The following is a 20,792-nucleotide window of genomic DNA, read 5'->3' on the forward strand; positions in this document are numbered from 1 at the left end:
GACAGTGGATGATAACATTTATTTGCAAACTTGTACAGGTGAACAGGAAATATTGATCTCTCATTTACTATAAACAAGAACAGCAGTTGTGTGTTCCCTCAGGGTGACTGCTCTCCCTTGCCTGTGTGGCAGGCCGGTGGTGTGTAGGTCCCCTCCTTCACCATCTTGTCTCGCTGCTTACGGATCGCATACAGCCTCTCGTGCTGCAGGAGGAGGAGGAGGAGGAGGAGGAGGAGGAGAGGAGGTTAGTGCTGAGGCAGAACAGGATGCAGAGACACAGAGGGAATGGGCAAAGAAAGTCATGTTCTACAGCCCTCCCCACCGTTATGCTTCTCTTTGCGAACACAGGGAGAAAAAGTCAGAGATTTTAAATTGCCTTTTTACTCCAGACTTTCATCAAGATCATTTAGGCATAGCTGACAATGATGATTAATCCAGCAGAGATGAAGTCGTAGCAGAGATAACTTGCAGTCCTTTTCCCTGTTAAGGCTTTTATGTGATAAAACACAGAAATACTCTAAAGACGAAGAATATAACAGACATAAAAAACACTACCAATAGAAACTGAAACAACTACCGGTAATACAAACATTTAGGACATGTCAAAAACAAAAATTACAAACAACAGAGGGAAAAGAAAGTGTGTATTTTCCTATAAAAAAGACCTGATCCTCAGTGTTCACAGTTGCTTCTGTTTGACCATAATTTTACATTAGTATTGAAAGCTTTAAAATCAGTTTATGGTTGTATTTCTGAGGGCAGGGTATTCTAAACCTGCGGGCCTTTACTGGAAAAGAGGACTGACTATTTGGTTTTGCTGATGTCTTAAAAGGTATTTTAAGTTAAAGGCATGGGCAGTCACACACTGTAAAGATAATTATATATTTGAAAAATCCAGGCTAAATAAATCAAGCTTCTAAATTCTGGAGCACGAGTCTGCAGATAAACATGATGTGAGAGTCATGTCAGACATTAAAGCTGCCTTAACTTTCTATCATCTAAAACCAGCGCGTCATCCTGCATCATCTCCATCATGTTGTGAAAGATTGAGACGTGGCTAACGAGCAAATCTGAATGTCTGGATGCAGGCAAAAAGTTTGTGCTGCTGCAGCACATTCACAGAGAGCCGGCAGAGCATCTGTCAATCTCTGCTCTGCTGACTCACGCAGCCACCCAGCCTGACCTCAGATAACTCCGACACTATTTAAAGGATTAGATGTGGGTGCAGTTTTATCTGTCTGAATACACTTTTGTTATTAATTTCAAGTCATTTTCAACTGGTTTTTATTCCTGCTTTATACATCCATCCTGTCCATCACACCAAACTCTATACAACTATACAAGAATCAGTTTAATTCACGTGTTTAATGCGTAGGAAAACAGGACTGCTTATATGTTAGATGTTAAGGCCAAATAAAACCTTGAGGCCATTGGGAGACAACTACAGCTTAGACTTTGTTTTTGAGTTTTTGGAGAAACTTGCAAAAAAAATAAATTATTAAATGTGCTGGCAGATAGAGGGGCAAAACTTGATCACAAAAACAGAACAAAATTATGACAATCTTGGGGACCCCCTGTGGACAAAGAAGTACATCTTATCCTTTTGCTGACCTTGTGTAAGTAGTAATCTGTAACAGAATAAATCCTCCCGCTGTCCTTTAACTGTCAAACACATCACTCACTGGCCCCTTTTTACACTGCCAGTTCAAGGTGGGATTATAACGCCTCTGTTACGTTCCGTCATCTATATAAAATGCACTGAGGCTGAATGGTGGAGCGCAGCCGTTACACCTCTGAGCCGGCATTGGAGGTAGTAACAGAGGCGATACGGCAGGGCAGAACAGCGCCGTGTGTGTATCTTAAGCACATGCTGTTTGTTTACACCTCGCACACGTTTTGCTTCCACAACAACGGAACGCTTTGTAAAAACACAAACTGCCGGCGTTGCTTGGTTCAGTGTAAAATGGCAGAGACGGCATGACGGCAGAGCTTCGTTAGGCGCTGAGGCAGAACTGCAGTGTAGAAAGGGCTACTGTGAATCTTTGCTGTGGAGAGGGTAAATCCCCTCGTCTGACACCGACCTGGTGGCAGCGGTGACAGGCACCTCAAATTTACTGTATAGAAATAATCAGTTTTCTTCCTGGTGGTCTTGTTTGCTTTCGTAGGTCATTTCGAGGCATCACTATTAATTTCAGTCTGTTTCATTACCTAATATACCTAATGAATAATATTCATTAGTAAATGCTGCTAAGAACAGCTGAGGCAAAAAGTCATAGTGTTCATTTTTCTAAGCTCCAGGCTGCTGCCATCCTTGTGTTCACAGTACGTGCGTGTCCACTGCAGTACTGATTCTATTTTCTACAGTCGTGATAAATGATACCAAACCTAATATGATCATGGCTCTGCAATATATGCACCCTGAGCAGACCCAGTAGACAACACTAAACCTCAAATGCACATTAGACACTATGTACACATAGTAGTGATGGAGTTTTCACACTTACGGTCTTCTGCCTGTGCATGCACTCGTAGAAGTCCTCAAACTCCAGCTTGCACTCCCTCTTAGCGCGGGTCTGCCCGATGCCGTGAGAACATTCAACCCACTCCTTCTCAAAGGCGTGGCAGCGCGCCGCCCTATTGTTGGGCTGCGGTCCGCTCTGCAGCAGCAGCCAGCGGTCAACGTCGATGCCGAGCCGCGACTGAACGTCCACAAATGGCATGATGCTGACGGAGGAGGAGCAGGAAGGGACAGAGAGGAAAACACACAGATAAGAGGGAAGTGGAATAGAGACACATTAGCCACAACAATAAAACTAACACCAGAGATGTAAAAGGAAACAGTTGAGAAAAATATTGTATTCTCCTTCAACATTTTTTGCAGAATAAATGCCAGCACTGCATAGTTGTTATATATGACCAGTGAGTGCCTTAGACACAGCCTTCATCAATAATGTAGTTTTAGACGACGGAAAACACGAACTGCAGTTTAAATGTTTTTAGGAAATTTTATCTGTCAGTATTTAGACTTTATTTACTTTAGAATAACTATCCTCAAAGTCTTGATTGTTTTCAAGACTGGTCTTTGTTGATAGGAAAGACAACATGTAATGGGTAACTACCAAATGCTGAATCCACGTTGAAAACCACTGCTCTGAAATCTGTTATTATTTGTAAGAGAGACAAATATAGGAAGGTCTGGCAGCCAAACAGTTTTAGCAGATAGAGGTGTATGCATATCAAAACAATTAACTAGCATAGCAATTATTGTCAACTATTACAAATAAAACAGAAGAAGCAAAACAGTTCCACCCTTCACGATAATCTGACTCTGGCTTATTTAATCACATCAAGAGGTATAAAACTTGTATATTCATAACTTGTGAAAACCCAGAAACTAAATCCTAACATGCATCATTATGATAGGTGTCCTGGCATGCCAAGAAGATGGCCGGTCTCTGCCACATTCAGACTTAAATGGGAGTAAATTAATTTTACTGTATTGTTGGAATTTCATTTTTTTTCCTTCTACAGATCTTGATCCACTGTGAACGGAGTAAATAATATCCGAAATAAAGTTATAAGGGAGGACGGTACAATAAAGAACACTATAAGATTAGCCAGCTAGCTAACCGTAGATAGCTAGCCAAAGCTTAGCAAACTACAACAGCTAACTGGCCTACCTTCTGTGTAAAAATACCACAATATTAAAGCTTTGTATTTTACATTTAGGTCAATATAAGTGCACATTAACTAAACGTGCTCCCTGGTCATATCTTTGTTATCATGCACCGTTAAAAGTCTCCTTCAATGACAGCCCGTTCATGCTAACCACAGGCCGCTGTCATTTCACACAATTTACAAACGTGTCCTTTTTTTCAGACAATAATTTAACCCTGAATGGTTTCATACTAAATACAGAGTCGTTTACGGGCCAAAAAAATACACATAACATCCGTATTTACCGAGTTTTGCAGGTCTTGCTTTAACCTTCCTCCGACTCCACGCGTTTCGCTTTACGGCTGATCACAACACGGCCGTAAAATGACGGGATGTGTCGTAAAGAGACGCAACAGTACAGTAAAGAGTTCTGCTGCATTACCGCCGCCTACTGGAGCTGGCTGTGAGGATAACCAAAAGAGTTCATTAACATTAACATTGTTAGTGTTTTGTTTCCCCCCCAATAATATTCTCTAATGTAACACATGTTGAGATGATCCTTCTTAGTTAGAGTTAGGTTTTTAATGCAGTATTTTAACTGTGATATGTTTTATACCATTTATAGATCAAATGATGCACATCTTTTAACATATGTAGGTCTAGTATTTTATGTCTTTTCTACACTTATGATTGTTGTGTATTGGAGTATAATACATTGATTTGTTTTACATGCTTCTTATTTCTTAACTTAAACTGTAACTTGGAAACTGTAACACAGCCAAATTTCCCCCAAGAATTCAATGAAGTATATCTGATTCGTACTGATTACAAGATGCACACAGCCCTGCTGGGTGTTTATTTTAATTTTATTATCTATATTAATATATATAAAACATATAATAATAGTCTCCATAATTTTTGCCTATTTTTTAAATGAAACTCTTACCCTTAGCTGTACTTATTTGGACTTTTAAGTCAATGACATGGAATTTCATGACTGGTTGTCTCTTATATTCACCTCTGTGCTGCTTTTCACAATAAAAGAAAAGATTCAAACCTTTATTATGTATAATATGTGAAATATTTCAAATAAAATGTTTTCTGTACAGAATGTTTTTCCAGAGATGTTGCTAATAAGATAAACTATCAGAACCAATTGTTATATTATCTTCATCTTTATCTTAATCAGCATTTATTGATTGAGTTCTGCTCAAACTTAAGCCATGAGAGAGATATCTTACTAGGTATGTGTGTTTTGTGGAGAAATGTGTGCACATTTGAGATTCATGTTAACACCAAAAAAAACAACCATTAATGACATTTATTTTTCCCTCAACAAACCGTACATTTGAATGAAAATCAATGCAAAGCAACTCAAAATGATGATTTTATGGAATCAGTTTAATTTTCTTACAAATTATAAGCACATTTTCATGACTTCTATTCGATAAGTAAAAGACTAATATTTAGTTACATGTTTTGCTTACAACACACTTATTCAAAGTGTGTCTGACAGAGTTTTAACAAGTGTTTCTCCTCCACAGCAAAAGCAACAAACACTCAGTGTTTTGGTGCAACATCAGATTGTGTTTATTTATTTTTTCCCCAAAGGTCCACAAGTCGTCTTTCACAGTCCTGCATGTAGAACCCCACAGTGGGCGGGGCTTTAACAGTGACAGGAAATACACAAACAATATAATAACACTTAAATATTGCTATCTATATACTCTAAAACCTTTTCAAATAAGGACAGGACCACCTGTGGGCTTAATGGAAGATCTCCATTAACACTCACGCTCCGTCCGTGGTACATTCGTGTGTTTTCTCACAGGCAGGCAGGCGGAAACAAGTGATAAGTGCAGACCAAACAAAGCACTGCCAAGTTATATAAGCAGCTAAATCCATAAAGCTACTCTGAGATGAAAAAGGTTCTGAGTCGATTCCTTTTCTGATGAAAGGAAAACCTGCAGGAAACCTTTTTTAAACTGAAGCACAGAGGTGATACAAAGCTAAGAAACAGTTCAGGCAGGTGAGTATGATTAAAAGAGCTTTTTCGGCATCGATAGTTGAAGAGTTTGGCTCCAAAAGTGAAACTGACTTATAAAGATGATTAGTAAAACATAAACTGATAAAGATAGAGATAAAAAAACAGGATAATTACCATCCTCAGATCACAAATATAAAAAACAAGCTGGTTGATCTTTAAAATACTGAATGATTAACATGACAAAGCGTTTCTTGTAAAACATGATTATATAAGATTTTAGAGCCAAACTCTTCTTGAGTTACATCCAACATAAAAGGCCTTCTGGTAGGTGATTTATTTTGGTTGTACCACAGACTTTAGTATGCAACTGAAGCAAACTCACTCAGAGCAACAGATAATGAAAAGCATAACAAAAAGATAAATAAGATCAATTCAGATAAAGTGCACGAGTGCTCATTCAGAAACACAGTGGGACAAACAAATACATTCATCAGGAGTTCATACACACGCACACACACACACACACACATATAGACACACACACAACATTCAAGTGGGTCGAGCCAGGTAACACGTAAGGGACCGAAACCAGCGTGGCTCCAGGTGAAGTCACATGACACACACCAGAACCAATCAGAGAGAGAGAGTTCTGACAATGATCAGGGAGCAGTAGCGGGTTAAGGAGTTAGAGGAAGGTAAAACTCAAACATTCAACGTCTAATGGTTACATTCCTATCCGTTCATCCATCCATTATCTCAGGGTCGAGGGGATGGAGCCTATCTCAGCTGTCGTTTAGCAAGAGGCGGGGTTACACCCTGGACTGATAGATGGACTGAGGGCTGACACACACAGACGGACAACCTTTCATTCTTCCACACCTACGGGCAATTTAGAGTCACCAATGAACCTAACGAGCATGTCTTTGGACTGTGGGAAGAACCCGCAGGGAACCCACGCATGCACGGGGAGAAGATGCAAACTCCACACAGAAAGGCCCCCAACGTCCGAACTGGGGGTCGAACTAGGAACCTTCTAGCTGTGAGGAAACAGCGCTAACCACTGCGTTACATTCCTACCAGAGAAAAAATATATATTTAGTAGGGATGCACGATATTACCGGCACGTTATCAATATCTGCAGATTATGGCTTGAAAATGACATCTCAGCATCAGCAGAGATGTCATTTTTCTGCCGATATGTTTCGCCGATAAAACAACGCTTTAATTCTGCCTAAGTGCTCAATGATTCCTTAAAAAGCTTGATGAATATTACAGTTTGATTTGAAATATTGCATACAAATAAATATGGCATTTTGTGGATGACCTAAGTTTAAGTAGTTTTCTTATATTGCCCAGTGATTGTGTACATTTTAAAAAGCACTGTATTATTATTATGTTTCTGCATCTGCTCGTGGGCCAGTGCAATGAGAGTAGGCATGATATCGACTCTACTACAGGGGAGACTTGATGTTCTCTGCAAAGAGGTGGAAAAAAAAGTGCCTAATATATCAGTATCAAAATCGACAATCGGCAGAAAGGGTTGGAAAATATCGGCATAAAATCCAATATCGTGCATCCCTAATATTTAGATATTCAGTGACCAGTCTTTGCCTTTCTTTTAGTGCCACAAACTACGACTTCTGAAGAAATCACGTAAAAAGTTTGAGGTAAAAATATGTCATTTTAGAGGAACTGATACCTACAAACAGATCTGAATAATCGAGGGCTCTAAACCAGACAGATGTCTGTTCAATCATCTCAGTGCAGAAGGACAAACCTATCCAGAGTGAGTCCCATAGATTAGACTAACAGAATAAAACTGCTCGTCATTGTCAGAACTCGATCCCTTATATCTGTAACTCCTATTTGTCCCCGTGTGCCGCCTCCCAGTCCTCCTCCTCCTCCTCCTCTTCTTCTGTGCAGGGAAAGTAACATCAAGTGCAGCTTCATCCTCTTCAGTAAACTTTAGCTTTCACCGCCAGTGTAACAAAACATCGCTGTCGTTTTCATCCTCTCACACAAGGCATGGCTCATGCAGACTCATGCACACAGCAAATGATACAATCTCATCTGAATATAAATAGAAGAAAAAAGAAGAAAATAAAGCCACAATAGTCGAGTCCACATTCATCCGCACGTTGTTGAAAACATCCCATCTGTCCCCTGCAGACAATCCTTCTCCTTCTGCTGTGCTTGGTGACTTTTCACCGTGTTTTTGATTTCAATATTTCTCATGGAAAATTTGTACCTCTTTTGTCTTTTCTTTTTTTGCTTAAGTAGCCAAGGCATTTTGCACCGAGGAGTAAACATAAATCATCATGTTAGAAATCTCAGAGGTAGAACCCTGACAATTTACTCAGTGAGGAGATTGACAGGTAGAAAGATAAGACAGACGGAGAAAAGTAAACAAAGTGTCCGTGTTTAAGACGGTGTCTGTGAGTCGCAGAAGCAGCAAACGAGGGATGAAAACAGAAATGAAAAAGCTGTGAAGAACAGAGAGAAAAAATGTAACTGTTGGAGGGATTAGTTAGTTCTTTTGTGCAATCCTGAGAGCGGCTTCTCTCAGACGTAGAGGATGACGTTGCTGTCTGCGGGACAGTGAAGGCCTTCGGGGGGGTTCAGGGCTCGGCAGGAGGGGGGCTGTGGCTGCTGGCCGGCTGCCAGGTGGCAGCTTTTCGGGTGAGGGGAGTCACAGTCGTCGGACGTCAGCTCCGCGATGTCGTCTGACTGAGTGTCCGACATCTCCAGGTCGCTGCGGATGCTCTCCGGCTGAGCCAGCGTGACGTCTCGGAGCCCCTCCCTGATTGACGCGCCCGGCGACAGTCCCAACGCAGAGCCACACAAAGCCCCGCCCCTTCTGGAGCTGCAGTCCTGAGGCTCCTCCCCTCCTGAGACGGTCGCCATGGCGGCAGAGCCAGGGGGCGGGGTTAGGTCCTCTTCACTGGTCAGGCAGAGATGGCTGGGTTTGGTCTCGATGTCCACCTGGATCTCCAGGTTGGTGCAGTCCCTGTAGGAACACGAGAATCACAGCAAGTCAGTCACAGAGAGATGATTTGAATGTTCTGCATTTCCTAAAACTTTATTGTTATTATTTTGTTCTTATAACTTTTAAGGCACAATTTTAAAAAGGCATGCTTAGACTGAGCTTAGATTTGCTAAAGAATATTTTGGTTGTAGTGAATGGAACTTGAAACCTCAGACAGCATACTGACGAAGGTAAGAAATAAATATCCTCATGTCTGTAACCAATACCATATTTATCGGTTAAAAAAGCACCGTACATCTAGCTCTGATCCAGCGTTGTTATGTGGTTTATAATGTATCTGGTTCGTAAAGCTGCCAGTAATGTAGAGAGGGATTTATGCAGCTTTAGGCTTTGCTACAAATGAGACAAATCAGAGCATCATCCTGCCAATCATCAGATTTTTACTAATTCTGTAATCTCACATCACATCAAATCTGACAGAGCGACAGACGAATCAGCAGCCTGACAGCTCATGAGACTCTCACGAAGAGTGTATGATGAAATAAGAGGCCTTCTCTCTCACCTGTCAGGTAGTGTGTAGGAGGAGATGATGGATCCGGCCATGCCTCTGGTGCTGGCGCAGTCGCTCCCCGCTCCCAGGCTGCCTGTCTCCCTCTGGGCTGATTCTTTAGCCAGTTCGCCCGCCTGCACCTCCAACCTGAAGGATAACGAACAGCATCAGTAAAAAGCTATGACATTAAAGACAACCTATAATTTGATTTAAATGTAAATGTGTTTTGAGTGAAAAAGCTGGCTGGATAATTAAAATGTCTGCAGACGGAACATAGTCAGAAGAGAAACATGCCTATACCAAAGTTCAATCCATTTCTTAAACAAGGTAAAACCCTTAAATACCTTTATGGAACAAATCAAAAGTAATTGTCTTTAGATAACTTTGCTCAGAACAGACAGGACAGAGCAGAACAGGAAGAACTTAAAAGCAGTAGCACGCGCCCTCTGTCCTGAGCTCTTCCTCACCTGCTGTACTTTCCGGTGCGAGTTCCCAGGGCGCCGCCTGCCAGCGTGTTAAAGTGTGGAGTGTCCCCCAGAGTCCCCGGGGCCACAGAGAGGCCCTCGCTGGGGGAGGTGGTGCTCATACCGCTGACCGCTCCGTCCAGACTGCTCTCACCCAGGCTCGGGGACTTCAGGGCTCGCCACGCGTCTGCCACTGCAGAATAAGATCAAGAATATCCTTTACATGAGGAGGTGTAGTTTAAGATGATTTTTTATTTATAGAGAGGATAGTGTTGGGAAGAGAGAATGGGGGATGAACTCGGGGCCGCCCCATCGAAGACTATAGCTTTGTACATGGGCCACTGATTCAACTGCTGAGCTAAACTGCCGCAGAGAAGGTGTAATTTAAAGATCTGATGTGCTGATCTTCTCACCTGTGATCGGACCATCGTCCTCGTCAAAGTCAATCCGCACTCCTCGTCCCTTCCCTCTGCTGACACCGCAGCCTCCTCCTCGACACAGAGAGATGGGCACCACACCGTACACGTAGGCCAGCATGATGGGAACGCCGATACCTGGAAGAGACAGAAACAGAAATACAAATCAAATGAGACAAATTTCACGTCTATTTGTACAATTTTTTTGGGAGCTTTGGAGGGAACTATAAGCAGAACTAAGAGTGAATAATGGTCCTTTCTTTTTCTGCAGTTAATTTCAGGAATTAAGTAACAAAGTATGCAAGACAGAGCAGAGAAATTAATCTGCAGACACATTTGTAAGAGATAAAATATGAGACTATTCCATCCCTAATGAATCTCTAATGTCTCCTCAGTGCATGAAAAGATAAACAAAAACATGATGTATTTTTCTTCCTTCGTCTCGTCTACGTGACGAACAGCAGCGTCTAAATGCTGATTAACACACTGTGCTGGGTTTGTTCTTGGCCTGCAGCCTGACAGATTCACGGTGAATAATAATCGCTGATCATCCTGACGGGTTTCTTACCCACGCTGACAGCTGCGATGACCGGGGCGGTGACGATGGACAGGGCCACGCCTCCCGTGATGGCCAGGTTCCTCCTGTGACGAGACGACTTCTTCAGCTCGTAGTGGGCGTGGATCTGCAGCAGAGGAGCGGGAGAGAGACGGTTAACACACAGTCGAGAAGGCTTCTGATTAAAGCTGGGCGTGGGCAGGGGTGGAGGGTTAAGGCGGAGGTTAAAGGTTGGTACAGTTTTAGGCTGATCAGACTTTATTTGAATTACAAATGATATTTAAAGCTCCAGTTAATTCACAGTGAGTAACCACTTCAGAGTTTGCAGGGGCTGCAACGGTCTTAAACTCAAATGTGCAGTGTTGCTGTTCTCCATTAGGGGGTGCTGCAGCATCTAAATGTGCAGATCTTCCAACCACCTATTGTCACATAATTTCCTTCCTCTTGTAGTTATGTCAAAGACCAGTGGCCTTTAGAACACACTGTTGTGTCACTAGTTGTTCTGTCTGTAACAAGACAACAGCAGAATTCACTGTAGAAACATTACGAAGCCACGACGAGTCATTTAAATACATCTGCAGGTTGAAAGCCCCGCTATCAGATCTGAAAAATCTTTCTGTAGTAGCATTAGATCGATATATTTGACCCAAACAAATAATGCATTAAACAAATAGGAGATGAGCAAAAATAGACACTCAAATCATGTCAATAAATTAATATAATTTGCTTTATTTCAGCTGCTTTTAAACTCCAGCTTTGCCTCAATTTAATGTCAGTGACACTTAAACAGCTCTCAGTGTCTCTGGTTACATTATTGCATATTTTCTTTATCGTGTAAACATTTGCTCGCTCCGTCAGATTTTCAATCATTTCATCTTCTTTGTTCATACAGCTTTTTAATTGTTTTAACAGCTATATTGTCCATATTTTGTTACTGGAAGTTTTTCTTATTTTAGTTTCTTTGAAATTATTTATTTAACATTCTTAACTTGCGGTACTTTGTTTACTTTTCTTTTCTGACTCTGTTTATCGTGATGTGCTCAAAAAAACCCAAAGCAGAATCCTCTAAACTGAACTTTTTTTTTTTTTTGATAATTTTTTTGGCTTTTTATGCCTTTATTTGAGGATAGCGGATAGAGCCGGAGGCAGGGGAAGAGAGAGTGGGGATGACACGCAGCAGGGGCAGGGGGCAGGGGTTGAGCCTGGGGCCGCCGCATTGGGGATGATAGCCTCTGTATATGGTCGCCGATTTAACCACTAAGCCAAACCGGCACCCGAACTTACTCTTTTATAGGAACTTCAACATAACACTTAAAACTTTCTCTTCATACATTATATATACATTTAATAATGTAACACAGTAAAATATCTTCAAGAATCTGTAAGCACCCAAACTTTACCAAAAGTCCATCCTGCATCTAATTCTGACCCGTCTTTGTGACGTGGCTGGAAACTCTGCGGAGCTCAAAAGAAGTGAAAGTACTTTCTGACATTTCTAGTAAAACCCACCTCAAAATGAGGACGAATAATTTTGTTCTGCAGTGTTGTAATTTCCAGATAATCACCACTGAGGAGGATTTCATAAGGCCGTGGCTTAACTGTCAACTCTGTGGTTTCCGCGTCTGGTTTCAGCAGCAGAGCGGACTCAGAGACACGTCGGACGTGAACGGACGTCAAGATTAAAAAAAGTGTTACACAGAGTGAAAGACGTCTCGCTTAGCAAACAGGGGGAAAATGAAAGTGAATGTTTGATCTAGACGTGATCTTCGAGTGCTTATAGGATTGTGTAAAGATAAAGTGTCAAATTAAGTGATAATGATGAAATAATAATGAACACTGATAAAAAAAATAAATCCTCTCAGAGTCTCTTATTTTATCTTCACAGCTTTTTCAACCTCAATCCTGCTTTTATTTTGAAGGTGAGTGTTTGTGAATATTTGTCTGGAAATGGCCGTCGCACTCTAAAATAACTCTTTCACAAACATTAATATAATATAATATATACATTAGTATAAAACGATTAAGTTACCGAAGCTTAAAACCCTTGATCAGGTTAGGTTCAAACATGGAGTTGCATGTAGGCGAGATTTAAAATGTTTCTTTGGGCTATTTTGCTTTCAGCTGTGGACCTTAATCACTATGTACTTAATGTTTGCTAATAAAGTCACTTTACAGCAGAGTTTAGCACAAACTAGGAGGAAAACAAAAAAAGCAAACAACAACCACTTAGAGAAGAAAAGACAGGTTCAGGTCGTTATCTTGTTGAAAGCTAAAGCACTTCCTCTCTGCAGGTTTCTCACCTTGCGGCCGACGTAGACGGGGATACCGATGACCATGGCGGGGACGGCGATGCCTGCGATGAGGGTGATGCCGACCGGAGCTCCGATCAGAGTGCCCAGCTGCCACAAAATCTTCTTCTTCCTGCTCCATGGCTTCTTCCCCCAGAACGTGCAGCCGGATGGACTGATGGAGGGAACACAGAGGGAGGGAAGAAGGGAAAAGTTAGTATTGACAGCTACACGTCTGAAGAATCTGAAAACATCCAGCTGATATAAACGGTGAAATAAAAACTGTCTGTACCTGAGGTAGTGCAGGTCAGAGATCTCCTTCATGCAGAGCCAGCAGAACTCACAGCCGCACACGGCGCAGGTCATGTGATTGCAGCTCCCATCGTTCATCTTGATGATGTAAGCACCACAGCGAGGGCACGGCTTGATGTCATCAGCTGGGGACAGAGGAAGGAAAAGCTTAGCTCATTGGTTTAAGCAATATGTTTTCTTTTATCTCCTTTTTATTGCATGTGTATAAAAAGTTGTTAAAGTATAATAAGTAGGATTTTCCTAGAAAAATAAAATATAGACTTTTACAATTATAAATCATCACTTATGGGCCTCTATACATGTGTGTTAGTGAGTGTGTGTGCAGACCCTTGTGACACCCTTCCCTCTGCATCTATTCTGTTGTTTCGCTTTGCACGGGACATTTTCAGGAGGGGCGCTGTTGTGGTTCCCTGAGCCCATCACAGGGTATAGGTGAGTGTGAGAGTGGTTCGAATTAGCAACTGGGCCCCATTCAGACCGGCATACATAGCGAAAGAGCAATGCAGAGTTGGCCTTCTTTCTGTTGGGCAGGTAGGTGCCTCAAACCGGGTAGGACAAGCTAAGCGGCGGTTAGCATGCTAGCGCAAAGGTAACCCCGATGCTGTCGGTGTTGGCTCGGCTGGGTGGGCGTGTTCTGGGAGAGAGAGAGTGAGGGTGAGCTTCTGGTGACGAAGAGCCCAGGAGGAGGGGCCCAGTTTGAATGTGTTGTTGACAAAATGCAAAGAAAAATCCTACTTATTATACCTTTTAAAGTAATATAGTTCTCTCCAGATATAATGTGCTAATAAAGGAGCTTCAGAGGTCACCCAGGCTATCTCTTTCCCCCTCTATTTCCAGTCTAAGCTAAGCTAACCAGCTGCAGGCTGAGGCTTCATATTTATCAGACAAATATATAATTGTGGTATTTCCCTTCTCATTGCTTCAAACGCACAGAAAAAAAGTAAAAGAGAGTGTTTCCCAAATTTTCAAAAGCCCCTAAAAGCCTCAAACATCCCCCTCAAATGCCAGAGTTTTGTTCCAGCTCGGTTTTGTTTTGAAATTCAGCTGCATTTTTAAACCCCGAGCAATGACTCAGAAACTCAGAAATTTGGGTTTTACAGCTTCAACTTCAAAATAATAGCATTTCTCTAAATCCCTCGGGTGATCCAAAAGTAATATCAGACTCTCAGAACACCAAGCTTTTTGTTGTGTTCTTACCTGGGGCTCGTCAAAATGCAAACACAATTTAAACTTCATCTGATTTTACACGTTTTAACGTAGTCAAAACTAAAAGTAGCTGCAAAATCAATTTAAAAAAATAAGAGAATAAGTCAAAAAACTGTTGAATTAAAAGTACTACATGCTCCTATTAAGTTTCCCTTCTGTTGGCAAAGAAATCAAAGCTCATCAGCGTAATGGATCAGACACATGCAGCAGTGTGTCCTCTGATGCATTTTAAAGGAGAGAAATCCAGGAAGCACAAAAACAGTCAGTTTACTGTGTGTTTGATATCTGGATTCTGCGAACAGTCTCTGCTCTTTAAAGGGCATTTTGGCATTTCAACTTGAAGAGACTCTGGCAGATGTTTGTGTGTGTGTGTGTGTGTGTGTAGGAGTACTTGTTATTGTTTGCTATTCTGCTGACACGACTCAACTCTTGTCTCACTTTCGCCCTCGCTCTCTTCCTCTCCTCTCATTTTTTCCATCCCTCCTCTCATCTTCCCTTGCCTCCTGTTTCTTCCTCTGTCTACAAACAGTTGACTAAGCAGCAGGTGTTAAACATTCAGACAGACAGATAAAGAGGGAGCGGCTGGCATGTTTTTATGAGTCACTTTCGGTCTCCTGGATTGATGTCAGTTCTTCAGAAGTCTTGGCAGAGAGGCGCAGAATGGAAGTGGTGAATTAAGGCAAAGACAGACAGAGTGACGGGGGACAGCTGCAGGGATTTAGCTAATAGATTTTTAATCAAAATGGAATTAAAGACGCGCACACACATGAGAGGATGTTTGCACGCACGAGGATGCATGTTTGTTTCTCTCATGACTATAGTACGACTCTAAAATGTCGGGGAATATACTGTGTTGTTTTCTTGCAGAGCATTAAATGTGAAGACTGATAAAAGTCTCACGTCTTTAGTCAAATATGAGGCTATGTCCAACAGCCAGTTAGCTTAGCTTAGCTTAGCTTAAAGACTGTATACAGGGGGAAAGAGCCAGACTGTCTAAATGTAACTAAATCCACCCACCAGCTCCTCTCAAGCACTCTAATCAACATGTTAAATGTTTATTTGTTTATGCTTTCAGTCTTTATGCTAAGCTAACCATATCCTGGCTGCACAGTGCAACACCGCAAATTCCTCTGTTACAAGTACGTTCTTGAGTATAAATACAAACCACCAGCAGCAAAATGCACCTAAAGAGTCAAATTACGTGATAATACTGTATTGTTTAAATAGATTTAATGAATAGAATTATTGATGCAAGCAAGGTAGCTCAGTTTATATTAAAATATCAGAATATATTTGTTGATTAAATCTTGTGTCTCGTAAAATGTTCAATATTTACCTCTAAAATTAAGCTGAGAAGAATAAAGTTGCATAAATTTGTTTCCCTGCAGTAAAAAAACAACTGTCCATCCATCATCTTAACCGCTTATCCTGTTCAGGGTCGCGGAGGGGCTGGAGTCTATCCCAGCTGTCATTGGGCGAGAGGCGGGGTTACACCCTGGACTGGTCGCCAGCCAATCACAGGTTGTCTGTCAACCTTTCACGCTCACACCTACGGGCAATTTTAGAGTCGCCAATGAAGCTAACGAGCATGTCTTTGGACTGTGGGAAGAAGCCAGAGGGAACCCACGCATGCACGGGGAGAACATGCAAACTCCACACAGAAAGGCCCACTACATCCAAACCGGGGTTTGAACCAGGGCGACAGACCACTGCACCACATCCCAAAATCTGTTCACTATAAATATGTAAAATGCACTTATCAAAAACAATATTTCCTTTAGGTCCGGGTTGATTTTCTGAGAGGAAAACAGAGCAGCTTGAGCGGGTCACAAGTTGGTGAGAGTTTTAGGAGCATATCTTTATCTGATTACTCAGAAAACTGCAGAAAACATTTAATAAAAACCCAAAAAGAGGGGGCAGATTTGGGTGTTATAATGTGGTCTGCACAGACACAGGGGCACCATTGTTTTCTAAATGTTATTCTGAGGTTGATCTGCTGAGGTGGAAACAAAAAACACTTTCATCTATATGACTTACCGGTAACTCAGTGTGATTGTATAACTGTAAGAGTGACATTGTAAAAAGCAGTATGACAAGATGTCATAAAACTATCGGGAGGACAAACTGTGATATAAATAGTGTCTCGTGCTCGGCTGAATGCTTCATGCATCACCCAGCAGTGAGAACACCAGGGAGCCGCTTCGACAGACACAGACGAGTGTGAGTCAGCGCTCCGACAGACCGAGGTGACTGACATGTGATGAAGACGGACAGAGACACAGAGACGGAGCGGCACAGAGCTCTCAGAGGTGTGAAAATACTTTCAAGAAGGAAATGCTGGGGGAGACGGTTTTATCTGTCTGCACAGAGCACACACACACACCTGCGCAATGTGTGTGTGTGTTAGACAGTGTGGTATTTGTGTCAGACTGTGGTTACTTTTGATGTTGTAGCTCTCCGGGGAGGCTGAGAGAGGCTGAGAGGTGTGTATGTGTGTGTGTTTTCAGGGCACTCACCGGGTCCCTGCTCCTGTGTGTAGCTGGGCGAGTGGTTGCTGTGTGTGTGCAGGGATTGCGCCCTCTGCTGGCGGGCCGAGTCGCAGGTCTGGTTGGGATGCCAGGCCTGTTTGCAGTGGTAGCAGAACTCAGCGCCGCAGCCTTCTCTGCGGCACACCAACCTGGGACAGCTGGCACAGCCCGAGGCGATGACGGCAAATCTGACAGGAAGAGACAGACACAGAGAAGAGTTAATAATTTACAATGTGGTGACTGAGGAAGTCAAATTATAAAGTCAGAACAAAGAGAACATATGTTGATTATTATGAGGATATAATTGACAATCATCCAGCTCATTAAAGCCTCATTGAGCAGAATGTTTGACACTGACATTGAATGAAAAGACAGTATAATTTGACAACAATCAACAATAAGCAGTTGGCTTCTTCATAGTTTTGAGTCCAAACATCTGCCAGACGCCAACATCCAAAAGCATGCGAGCTTCACTAAGTTGCTGCTACACTAACGGCTAGGGATGGGTCATGAATTTGGAATATTCAAACCGTCTGTTATTTATAAAAAATCACAAAGTTCAAGTGATTATTAAAATATTTTTCTTCCATTGTTTTTACCGGCGCCTGGTTGTAATGCGGTACTACCGCGGACGGTGGCTGTAGCGCTGATTGCTAGCCGCTATCAAATAATAAAAGAAGAAGAAAGCGTTAGCACAAGGTGCCGATAAAGCGGGTGTAGCGCTGTGAAATTCGGAAACGGAGAAAAATGCAACTAGCATATTCTAAGTCTACAACAAAAATAAGTAAAAGTTAAAAAAATCTTTTACTTATTTTTATTCTAGCTGTTATAACTGTTCTGCTCTGTGCCAAAACAAATTCCTTGTAAGTGTAAACCTACTTGGCAATAATTAATTTTTTTATTTTACCAGGAAATAATCCCATTGAGATACAAGACCTCTTTTGCAAGGGAGTCCTGGCCAAGACGACGGTATAAAAAGTTACACACAAACAACAGATTAAAAACAGCAACAAACTGCGCCTTTTTTTCTACTGTTGTTAAGGCAACCACCGACTCATAGCTGTCTAACCATTATATTGTAAACTGACGAAAGGCCCGCCTCTCCTTTCATCTGATTGGATAATCAGAAAAAAATGACCTCCGCCGCTTTTCTGATTTGAGTTGAACTTTGAGTTTGAAGTTCAACTCGAGGCGCTCAGAGCGTTTCCTCAAAAACGTGAGGAGCGCACTGAGCGGGAAAATGCGAGGCGCTCTTCAAAGCAAAAGCAGCGCGCAAAAAGCCCGCCCATTGAGAATGAAAATCTCTAGCAAGCCAAAGATATTACAGTTTGTAAATTCTTGGCTGACATTTAGTGGGTGGTAAAATGATTTTAAAGGATGAGGAAAGCCTCATCACATCTGAATTTATAACAGCAACATTTTGGACCAAACTAAAAGCACTTCAGTTTAACAGCCACAAGCAGAAGATTCAAAATGAATCATGACCACAAATGATGACCGACTAACCACTGACTAATTGCAAACAGTCATGACCGTGCTAATCTTGACTTTCAGATTTAAAAAAGGAAGGCTGATGTATTTGCTATATCGCAGAAACAAAATTAAAATTACTTGCCATAGTATGAACTCTCCCAAAACAAACAAGAGATACATCAAAGTAGTAGTCATGAGTCAGTGGTTCAAATATTACAACAAACATGACCAGGCACTTTGCTAGCATCTTTTGCTACCAAGTTAGCAACAAGAACGTGACAATATAATATAAAATGTTATGGTCTGCTGCCCACAGTTTTTCTAGAGAGTCTCTCTGGTCCACAGTTTCCTAACAAAGAGCTATGCTAATGCTAACTGCTGTGTGAGACTTGCTTTGAGGAAAATGCTAATGCTAAAACGGCTGCTAGCTTAAGTACAATAATTGTTCAAGATGATATTTAACAGTTACCATATTTACCATCTTAATTTAGCATGTTAGCATGCTAGTTTGATGATTTACTGATGATATGGCTCAGTGCTGTGCTGATATCGTTTACTTTAACCATTTTCCACACCATATCAAGAGAGAGATATTCAAGCCCAAGTCACCACGTCAGACGACATACAAACTGAGCTGTAACTTTAGAAAAACAGCTAACTGTGAACTCCATCAGCTCCTAAGAAGTAAAGATCTCCAATATGGACACTAATGGACACTTTACAAAGCCTGAGAGCTCCCTGTACTCTGAGAGGAGAGAGGAGAGATGTGATCAATGGAGTAATCACTTAGTAACAACATTGAGAGAGGAGACGGGATGAGGTCAATCAATGTGGATTCACAAAGTCCAATACTGAGAGAGGAGACGGGAGCAGAGTGTTCACTGCGGCGAGGAGGGTAAATAAAGCAGAGGTGAGTTATTCTGAGCCGCCTGACACAAACGCTGTGTTTAGAGATGATACATTAGAAAGGTCGAGCCAGCAGGTTAAAGTGAAACTAACCGAGGACCGTGTCACAGAGAGGAAACAAAACATGACGATTATGGTTCCTTTTGTAACACAGGAAGTGAATGAATCAGAAGAAAACATTTCCATAAATCGTCAGAAAGCAGAAATAGCCGGTGTTTCTGTGGCCTCTGGTTTGGTTTGGTTTCCACCAAATTACAGGGAAATTTCTGATGATTTTAAAAAATCCTGTTAACAATAAAACAGACACAACTTCCTCTGTGGACTTTTTTTGTCTGGCAGCTTCTTAATGCAGCTAAAACAAACTAAACACTCTTTTGTCTTCTATTGAAGTGAGGCCATCAAACATAAATAAAGTTAAATATAGCAAAAACTGTGGCGTTTTACAACAATAAGGACAAAAAAGGCAATTAAAAAGAGGGAGAGAGGGCTGTCAGTCACTGCAGAAATCACAAAGGATGCCAGTCATCAAATATTGTCTTAGTGTGGAGGAGAGGAAACAAAAGCTGGCAGGGATTTACTTCTTTTTTTTGCTCACAAAAAAGGCGATGCCAGTTTTCGGCGCATTAGTCGGATGCTCAAGTTACATTATAAAGCAACAAGAGCGTGGAAAAAGTGATTTAGTAAACTTGTAATTGTTTTGCCGCGCCTCCAACACGCCGCCACCAACACGTCCCTCATTTCCACCTCTTCAAACAGAGTGACGGCCCGCTGTCAGGACGGAATAAATTAACAGAAATCAGAAGAGACGCGAGGTCGCTCTCTCAGGACAAGATGAGACACGACCCGACATTCCTCTGTGAGGGTTTACACTCTGTCGCTGAACATCTGCAGAGAGCAGCTTTTTCTCTAATGATGAAGCAAATGTGATCCTCGGAGGTCAACTGGTCACCAAACTGACTCAACTTTTAAATTACAAACTTTCAATTGGACTGAGGGAAACAAAAACACAGAGATGCCAGTTTGGCATTTTTTCCTGCAGCGTCAGCGCTCTGCTTCGAGCTCGCCTAAACAGAAACAGAGCAGCAGAGCTTCAGATGAGTAATGAAAGCCGACTTCTCAACCATTTCCTTTTTTATAACGGACTCTGACCACCATGTGAAAACCCAACTTTCCCATGTTCAAAAAAACCCATGTTGGTCATTGTTTGGTATTTCCCCTAACTTGTAGGTGGTTTTGCTCCCCTGTGTGGTATTTCAAAGTGATGTATTCCTATCTGTACCTTTATGATACCTAATGATGTGTTTGCTGCCCTGGATTCACTGACAGAAGAGATACTGAATCTAGTTGAACTTAAAGTAATAATCTCAAAGATTTTCATATAAATAAATGTCTGTTAAGTCTCTATCTATCGCTGAATGAGGTAACACAATGGTGATTGAGCCTGTGGCCCACTGATGAAAGCC

The 20,792-nt window shown here is 41.7% G+C and overlaps 2 protein-coding genes across 2 annotated transcripts in view; both read right to left on the reverse strand.

Moving 5' to 3' along the window:
* ndufs5 (NADH:ubiquinone oxidoreductase subunit S5) lies at positions 1 to 4,047 on the reverse strand. Its single transcript, XM_069681769.1, has 3 exons — positions 3,963 to 4,047; positions 2,505 to 2,724; positions 1 to 203 (listed from the first exon to the last, which is right to left on the reverse strand). The coding sequence occupies exons 2-3, from the start codon at positions 2,718 to 2,720 to the stop codon at positions 99 to 101; spliced, it is 321 nt and encodes a 106-aa protein (XP_069537870.1). The 5' UTR covers positions 2,721 to 2,724; positions 3,963 to 4,047; the 3' UTR covers positions 1 to 98.
* A 1,176-nt stretch (positions 4,048 to 5,223) lies between these two features.
* rnf19b (ring finger protein 19B) overlaps positions 5,224 to 20,792 on the reverse strand; it is a 44,775-nt gene continuing 29,206 nt past the window's right edge. Inside the window, exons 3-10 of the mRNA XM_069681238.1 lie at positions 16,939 to 17,138; positions 13,197 to 13,341; positions 12,917 to 13,079; positions 10,629 to 10,743; positions 10,058 to 10,198; positions 9,648 to 9,837; positions 9,193 to 9,327; positions 5,224 to 8,651 (exon numbers count right to left, since the gene is read on the reverse strand). Of these exons, the coding sequence (XP_069537339.1) occupies positions 8,207 to 8,651; positions 9,193 to 9,327; positions 9,648 to 9,837; positions 10,058 to 10,198; positions 10,629 to 10,743; positions 12,917 to 13,079; positions 13,197 to 13,341; positions 16,939 to 17,138 (1,534 nt within the window). The 3' untranslated portion in view covers positions 5,224 to 8,206. The remainder of the gene's footprint in view (positions 8,652 to 9,192; positions 9,328 to 9,647; positions 9,838 to 10,057; positions 10,199 to 10,628; positions 10,744 to 12,916; positions 13,080 to 13,196; positions 13,342 to 16,938; positions 17,139 to 20,792) is intronic.

The sequence above is a fragment of the Semicossyphus pulcher genome, unplaced genomic scaffold (genome assembly GCF_022749685.1).
Source record: "Semicossyphus pulcher isolate SPU_LCO1_2020_fin unplaced genomic scaffold, fSemPul1.0.p SCAF_5, whole genome shotgun sequence".
NCBI lineage: Eukaryota > Metazoa > Chordata > Actinopteri > Labriformes > Labridae > Semicossyphus > Semicossyphus pulcher.